Genomic DNA, 8,892 nt, shown 5'->3' on the forward strand with positions numbered 1-8,892 from the left:
GACAAAGATGGTGAGGGGTCTGGAGAATAAGTCTTATGAGGAGAGGCTGAGGGAACTGGGGTTATTCAGCCTGGAGAAGAGGAGGCTGAGGGGAGACCTTATTGCTCTCTACAACTACCTGAAAGGAGGGTGTAGAGAGGTGGGGGTCGGTCTCTTCTCTCAAGTCACAGGCGACAGGACAAGAGGAAATGGCCTCAAGTTGCGCCAGGGGAGGTTCAGGCTGGATATTAGGAAAAATTTTTTCACTGAAAGGGTTCTCAGACATTGGAATGGGCTGCCCAGGGAGGTGGTTGAGGCACCATCCCTGGAGGTGTTCAAAAGACAGGTTGATGAAGTGCTGGGAGGTATGGTTTAGTGATGATGCTCCTTGTTTGTTGTGTGGGTGTCTATTTTTGTCAGTTAGGTTGACGGTTGGACAAGATGATCTTTAAGGTCCCTTCCAACCTAGAAGATTCTGTGATTCTGTGATTCTACTTTGGAGTGAAATAGAACTGAATTCTATTTACAGATGTCCCAGTTGCCCCAGTATGTTGTCCCAGTACAGAGGTAGTGGGAAACCTCCCCTCACTGTGAAGTTGGTGCCCAGATTGAGATCTGACATTCTTAAACTCCAAGAATGTTCTTCAGTTATTTTTATACAGCGGAATAAATGTACTGTTATCTGTTAGCCAGCTTGAGCACAGGAAGCAGTGTAACTTACTTCAAGCACACTTGCAGCCTCCATCTAACCTGAAATTTGGACAAGGTTGCTTTTGTTCTGCATTGAGTGAATGTTTCTAATGGATCATAATAAAACCGACCATTAAAACACCTTTCAACTGAGGACTCAGAATTCTAGACTGCAACTTCATTAATATGAGTTCATTTAATTTCAAAATGTGAATTCAGTGTGCTCTTGTAAATATGTCCCAGATACTCAAATTTGGGAAGTGGGCCTATGATTTCTGGTTCAGGTCCATTTCATTTTGTAGTACCATACGATCCCCCTGGCTGTTAAATTGAATTATCATCCAATTAAATTGCAAGTCTGTAATGACCACATCTCAACAAATCCACAGTGCAACAATTCTTTTTCCCTGACAACATAACTTAGTTGAACACTGTTCCTCTGCTGTTATCCCTTGGCTAAGCCTGTTTGTACACTGAAAGGAAACACAAAATTTCTGAATTGTCATTTGACAGCAGGTGATCAGGAGCAAAGAGGAATTCAGTATTGACCCAACATCTCCAGGTTATCTCTTGCAGAGTCAAAACAGAGTTGAGGTTTTCTGAGCCCTACTTATTTATATACTTACTTTGTGTCTGAATTCACCCTACATCTTAGAAAGCTTTGCTTTATACATCCTTAATTTACAAAGTCTTGCTTTATAGCTGAATTCAATGGCCAAGGGGAATTAATGGAAATTAATTCTATTTTCACTGATTTTGCAAATGCTTACTGTGATCACACCACCATCTCTTTTATACATTTATGTAACCACAGTAAAAGCTAAGGGTGAAGGACGTTTTGAGTTTCCTCTCACTGTTGGGCTTTATGCAAAGCCATGACTATCTGATCTGTTTTAGGTATTTTGCACAAAACTCCACTGGTTCATGTGAGAGATGCCACAAGGGCTGTAAGGAGTGCATGGGGCCTCAACCCACAGACTGCCTTTTCTGTGACACGCATTTCTACCTGCTGCGCTCCAAGAACCAATGCGTTAGCTCTTGTCCTGAGTATTACTTCGAAAACAAGGACAGCAACGTCTGTGAAAGATGCCACCCTTCCTGCCGAACTTGCGAAGGTAAGAACATACACTCTGCTTTGAACAAAAAAAGGAGTTATAAAAATACCTGCCAACTCTTTGGTTTTGTTTTGGTTTTTGGTTTTCTTTGGTTTTTTGCTCTCTGCTCCAAGATCTGGAAACACTTCTCAAGGAGACATACCACATAGAGTGCTACCAACCTGCCCATGACCGAAGTGGCTGCAGTGGGTGACGCGGACCTTCCCTGGGGACTGCAGGTCTACCCCTGTACCTGGGTGACTTGCTGTGCTGGTTGGTCCATGCCACCACCTTACTTTTAGAGCATTGACTGACCAAGATCAAAGCAAGGATATGAATTCCTGCCAAGCTCCCCACAGGGCTGCCTCCAGCCACAGGGCACAGGCAGTCCCTCACAGGGAGGGCTGGGAGGGAGTCCCTGTGCCAAATCAGTGAAGGGAAACAAACGGACAACGGTAATGGAGTTTCCATCAGCCAGGCCTCTCACAAAGATCCTTACCAACTTAAAAAAAAAACAACAAAAAAACAAAAAAAAGCTCTGTTGGTGTTCTGGTTTGAGGAACTCACAACAATTTATTGTCGTTCAGACAATTATTCTAAATATTCTATCAGCCGATGACCTCTCCCCACCCAGGAAGGGGAATCAGGACAAAAAAGGAAACCCGAGGGCTGAACCCGAGGGCTGAAATATGAACAGATTTAACAGAGTAAGACTAGATATTTAACATTAATAACAGTGAAGAACCAACATTCATACCAATACTGATATAAGATATAGAAGGATTATACTCAGCCAGTTCTATCAGGGGAAGCTGTGCACTCCCAGCAGGGACAGCAAATGGCGGACACCGCGAGTGCTATGGCTGTGGGAGAAAGGGGTCCTGCGCATCCTTCAGGGGTTTGACACCAGGGCAAGAAGTTCTCAGGACCGCAACCATCATGGGAGAGAGAGAACTTCTCAGCAAACTTTCTAATTTACATTGAATGTCATGCTCAGGGTATGAAATAATCCTGTTGGCCAGCTTTAGTCAAGCACCCAGGCTTTGCTCCTCCTCATACCTGCATCTGACTAACTCAAAACCCTGGGACCTTGAAATGCACATACCATAGCTGCTATAAAGTAAATATTTTCACACATTCAGACACCAGAGTCTTCTAAAAATGCAGTTTTACCAGGCATTTGAAGAATAATTGGTCCTGTGTTGCTCAGACCAAGACAGTTGGTTGGGGCTGGACCTCGTTTCTCACACAAACAGTGAAAAATGACTGAATAGTATCTCACTCTTTGAGCTGTCCCGCTCTGTGTTACTCTGTGGAAGCCAAGGACCTAAATCTGACCACACATCTTTACAGTCTGCAAAGGGAAGAATAGAAAATCAACAGCTAACAACACTCAGACAACAATAAGTCCATAAAGCATATATTTAGGGTGAAAAGTAAAACAAAACAATAAGCAGTGACATCTGCTGCTTTTAATACAGTTAAGTACTTTTCAAAGTTAACTTTGGGCGACCATCTGTTTTGCTCTGTAACACACTTATGTACTCAGTTTCTTCTTTTTCCAAATTCATCCAATTCTGAAGCAAGCAGCATTAATCCCCTTGGACCAATTTGGTGTCCCATTCTATCTGATGACCATCATATGATAGCTAACAGGTGTCATTCTGCAGCTTGGAAGACACCACATTCTAATATACGAATTTTTTTTGGATAGTGGATATACTGGATAGCACAGATGGCTAATTGCAACATAACAATATTTAAAATTGTGGAAACAACTCCTAGAGTGAAGCCACCTTCAAGAACTATTAAAATGTAATTGCATGAGAAAATTATAACAAGTAACAGAACTATTTTGGCTCGGATTTGTGGCAAAAAGATAGTAATTTTAATTTACAGATTACTTCCACTGACTTTTGCTTTATCTGGGATAAATGCTACAGGACATATTTTCTATCATAATTAAAGAGACACTAAGATGAAACACAAGCCAGTCTTTCTAAACAGCAAGCCTGCAGGTATTCTGAAATACATTTGCATTTCTGATGTATAAGCAAAGCAGTGTTGTGGTGTCTCATGCTTAAGAGCAGGAAGGCAAACCCTGCACTGGCTAGAGAAATCACAGAGTGAATTCCCTGGGTTATAGAAGGTGGCTAACTTCACCTGTTTAACTGCTGCTAATGTGAACTACTTGGATTTCCATTTTCTTTCTTTCAGATAGTAGCAGAAAATGCCTAGTTGCAGGGAAATGGACAGGTGTGTCTTAACATAAAGGACAAACCCTTCAGTGTTCACAGAAATGCTGAGCGCAGCATCCGTCCTCAAAGATTCTCCGATACACAAAGTGCATATGATGTTCTGTTTGCACCTTAGGAATATTTTTTTTTTTCCTATGCAACTGAAGAATTTGCTATTCAAACATAAACATACCTTACTTCATTGTGGTTTGAAGCATGTTAGCTAGCAGGCCTAATAAGTATTGATTTTGTGAAGGAGAGCATTTGTCCAAGGCTTCCCACAATTTTACTTCAATGCACTGACACAATTCATTTCCTGAATGTGTCACAGCTTCCCTGTACACCTGATTCCCATATCAGCTTTTGATTAATATCAAAACACATAAGAAATACACTTTGTGGGCTCATAAAACCTCAAGCCTAGGACCAAGCTCCTTCTAACACCAACCTCCTCACACTGGACTCGTCACTGCTGATTCTTTCTGTTTACAAATAACCTTTTCTTTGGTGGCAGTGATCAGTACAATTTTTAAAGGAAGTTAGATGACAATTTTTCTGTTGTAAAATTGTTGTTTTATTTGCCTTTCTAGGGAAAGGAGCGTTGAGCTGCACGTCTTGTGTATGGAGTTACAGTTTATCGGGTGGAATGTGCAATTCAGAGTGTTTTGTGGGTGAATACAAAGTCCAGGAGCCACCAGGACAAGAGGTACCTATTCATAGACAATTTATCCTGTGATTTGTACACTGAACTTTAACTCTGAACACAATACAAACAACACAGAATGCTCTTCTCTGAGTTTTCAAGGCTGCTTATATTTAAATACACTTCCTTTTTCCTTCTCTTGGCAGAAGAAGCATTGTATCTTTCTGGAGTTGTCAACAATGATACCAAAGCCATGTGAACAAAACCAGATATATTAGTAATATAGCATTTTTTTTTAATTCCAGTATAACTGAAATTTCCCCACAGTCTTCTGTTGCTTTTTCTGTAAGAAATCACATCGCATTTCCTGATTGACAGCTCTAATGGTAGAAATCTCTAGCGGAGAGGCAGACTGAAGTCAACAGAGCTGTAGGACCACAATTAGGTTTAGGTTTGTACCACAGATTGGGCGCCCAGTTTCTAGATTTCCACACCAACTGCCTTTCAAAGATGTTTATTCAAGAATATAGCAGCAAGGCAAGCCAGCTGGCCTGAGATGCTGTATACCCTGGAGTCTCTGGCCTGGAATATGCCCTTAGAAGTGCTGCTCCATAACTGTGAGCCTGAGAAAACAGCCTAAGAGCTGGGGACCACAGAGGTCTGCAGTTCTTTGCAAGAGCTTTGACTCCATAAAACTGGACCTCCTGCTATGACCCTTGTATCTTGCCCCAGTTCTCCAATTCAGGACAAGCAGCCTTGCAAGTCTGACAGCAAGTTATTGGAGCTTCCGGATCCTCACAGTGGATATGGGGTTCTGGTCCCATGGCAGAAAAACAGCATTTTTTCCCAATAGATCAGGAACTGGGAACACTGGAAGCCCTGAATTACTGAATGCTCAGAGCATTATCATTCTGCAAGATAGCTGTGACAACAGTGATCTCCAGTAGTCTTTATACACGGAGGCTCCCAGGAGCCGGTCTGGAATTTGAGAACTAAGTTGTTTCTTTAAAACAGAACTAACACGATCTAATAAAAATCTGATTTGCTAGAAAATTTCCAGGCAGATTTATTCCTTATTTCTGCTCCTTCCCTAACTAGAAAGGAAATTCATCTTCTCAGCTGCCTTTTCTTTTTTCCAGAATATTTCATGTTGCTTCTTCCACGTCACTTACTTTTACTACTCTCTTGAATACACTTCTTGAAGGCCACTTTAGCATCATTACTGCCAAAAAACCATAGATCTGCTAGCATGGGACTAGCAAAACAGTAACACACTTTCTGGCCAAGGAGCTTACAGTCTGAATGAATTTTAGCTTGCTGTCTAGCTAAGTGAGATCTCTATGCTCCTACAACACTTTCCCCCCTCTCCCTACAAGCAGACCACTGAGAACCCAGGAAATGCAAACCAAGTTTTAGTTGTCCTACTCCCTACGGCATTTTGCCATTCACACCTGTGGTGCCACAGAGATGACCACCCAGAGAGTGGGTCCATGCAGGACGGAACCGCCAGGTCAGGTCCAAAGAATCCCAAATGAAAAGTGCATTGCTTGTGTTCTGTGTCTGAAGGGGGACGAAAACATGTGTGAGCAATGCGACAGCTCGTGCACCGAGTGCAAGGGACCTGGTCCTCTCAACTGCACGGTCTGTCCAGCCAGCATGCAGCTCTACCTGGAGGAAAGCCGCTGCCTGCCCTGCTGCAGAGACTCCGACCTGGCAGGCACCCCAGAGTGCTGTGACTGCAGCGAAACACAAGGTAGGACCGTGCTCAGCCCATGAAGGGCTTTATGGCTGGGTGGGCTGACATTTAAAAAAAAAAATCAAACAGGGGATGGAGCAAAAACGCGCTGCTGAGCCACAGGCACACGGTGTGTTTCTGCCGCTCCATCACCAGAATAGGAAGGGCTTTAGACAAATGACAGCAATCACGGCTTAATGTGGGAGATGGCACCTTCTCTCACTCACAGCTATTGTGTTAAATGGCCAGGCATTTCATAAACCAGATGGCTGGGAACCGTTGGCTTCAACGGAGAGCCAGCTGAATCACTGCATTTTAAACTCACCATGTTAAAACGTCTTTGTGCACCTGTTGGCTTTTCTACTTCTTTCTGATTATTGCTAATCTAATAAAGAAGCATAGCTATCCCAGCAACCTTGCTTGCATCCTTATACCATCACAGCTACAAGAACACACTTGTGGTACAGAAAGAGTAATGTGTTTAGTCGAGTGCGTGTGAAAATGTAGGCAGGCCTAAACATTGTGGCTTTTTTTTTTAAAGACAAATACCTCTCCACCATATTCATGCACACAAGCTCATTTAATTCTTTTTTTTTTTAACTGCTGTTGTAGATGACTGTGTATTACGGACCACTCTACCACCCAAGAGCAAAAGCAAAACTACCTTCTTTATTATTACTTGCATTTTGCTTCTGCTTGTCATTGGAGCCATTGTATTCATCTGGAGAAAATCACGAGCCAAAACCCAGGCTGCCAGTAAAGGTGGGTATGAGAAGCTGACAAACCACTCCAAAACACTTCCTTCCTACCTGAGCAACTACCATGACAGTCCCAGTTACCAGGAAGATCAAGTGATTGAGTATAGAGACCGAGATATTGAAGATGATGATGAAGAAGATGACATTGTATATATGGGCCAGGATGGCACAGTCTATCGCAAATTTAGATACGGACTTTTGGAGGATGATGAGGAAGATGAGCTTGAATACGATGATGAAAGTTACTCATTTAGATAACTCTTTAATAATTTATTAATTTCCTGCTTTGTTGCTCTTCTTATAAAATTACAGTAATTTAGTTAAGTATGTTGAGTTACTTCTTAGCATGCTGAGCTCAAGCTTTTAGGTAACAGTTATTGTGAGAGCAGAACGCTTTCTAAAAACACTTTTTCCTAAAGCTTTACATAAATCCTTGCTAGGCTTTTAAGTAGCACTCCAGACGTAGGCTGGCTAAGAGATTATGTTTCTGCACATTTGTGTGGAGGGTAAATCCTTTCCCAATATGTATTTGTGTGCATTATAACTGATACAAACTGCCTCAAACCATGCACACACAGTTATTGAGAACCTTGCCAATCACTACTAGAAATGTGCAGATACAAGCAATACAGGCGTATTTATCTACCCGATAAACGCCATGGGGATATGGTGCCAGCACTTTACTACTTTGTGATTATAGTTACTCAGCAGTTCATAATAGAATAGGCAAGTTTGCTGACTTTACCTGGATTTTTTTCATTGCTATCATCTGTTGCATCCGTGTTCCTTGAACCCAACACATTCCTCCATATAATCTTATAGCATACTTCCCAGTGAAATTGTGCATCTATGACATGATGTTTTATGATTTCTGATTGTGACTCTGCTCCATGTAACTATATTGTATTCACCGTTTGTATGAAAAATAAGTAAAATATTTCATATAGCAACCTCTGATTAATCTTTACTGTGGTGTTTGTCAAGTAACCTTTCATTGTACGCACAAAATTCTGGGTTTACTGCATAGAGAAGTATGACCTATAAGCACGCCCACAAAAAAAGGGACACCTTTTGTCTTTTTAGCTACCTTCTCAGTGATTTAAACACAGAACATTTAGTCAAGCAGCTTTTCCATTTCTATTGTGAATGGCTTGGGATATTCAGACAATGGCAAAGGAAATAATTAGCACTTACTTGGTAAAGTAACTTAAAGGAACACAGCAATCTGATTTTATAATTATTATTATTATTAAAGAAATATAATTTATCATACTAAAGATGCTCTTCAGGGCCCCTTGTTGTGAAAGAATAAATTCTTCACACAAAACTGTCTTGAAAACACTGTTATTTGTCAAGTTTCATTCACTCTCAATGTTCCTTTAGATCTCCAGTAAGAATCTGTTCCAGAACTATAACTCGATTGGTTTGATTTAATGTCTACAAATGAATTGTGTGAAAATACCTAATTTTCATGGCTCAGTGCCTTAGTGGAATTTTTTCTATGTTTGGGCACAGCAATTCAACCACATTTTGAACTATCAGCTGCATATTCTTTCACTTCTGATTATTCCTGCTCTGCAGGAAGGAAACTTTCTTTCTGGATGTCAAAAGGGGACTTAGCCCTATAAGGAAGGGGGCTTCTTTGTAGGGCTAAAGCTAAGCTGTACAGGCAGAGCTGAGACATCATTTGGCAGGAGAGAAGCAGTGCTGGTAAATTCCCTCCAACCAAAAAAAAAAAAAAAAAAAAAAACGGGCT

The 8,892-nt window shown here is 41.4% G+C and overlaps 2 protein-coding genes across 3 annotated transcripts in view; one reads left to right on the top strand and one right to left on the bottom strand.

Moving 5' to 3' along the window:
* PCSK5 (proprotein convertase subtilisin/kexin type 5) overlaps positions 1 to 8,042 on the top strand; it is a 303,186-nt gene extending 295,144 nt beyond the window's left edge. Inside the window, exons 34-37 of the mRNA XM_014951658.1 lie at positions 1,567 to 1,784; positions 4,591 to 4,706; positions 6,210 to 6,396; positions 6,991 to 8,042. Of these exons, the coding sequence (XP_014807144.1) occupies positions 1,567 to 1,784; positions 4,591 to 4,706; positions 6,210 to 6,396; positions 6,991 to 7,394 (925 nt within the window). The 3' untranslated portion in view covers positions 7,395 to 8,042. The remainder of the gene's footprint in view (positions 1 to 1,566; positions 1,785 to 4,590; positions 4,707 to 6,209; positions 6,397 to 6,990) is intronic.
* The window catches only part of LOC106893577 (riboflavin kinase-like), a 35,756-nt gene that overhangs the window by 13,153 nt on the left and 13,711 nt on the right, over positions 1 to 8,892 (bottom strand). The window lies entirely within an intron of this gene.

The sequence above is a fragment of the Calidris pugnax genome, unplaced genomic scaffold (genome assembly GCF_001431845.1).
Source record: "Calidris pugnax isolate Ruff unplaced genomic scaffold, ASM143184v1 scaffold207, whole genome shotgun sequence".
Classification (NCBI taxonomy): Eukaryota; Metazoa; Chordata; class Aves; order Charadriiformes; family Scolopacidae; genus Calidris; species Calidris pugnax.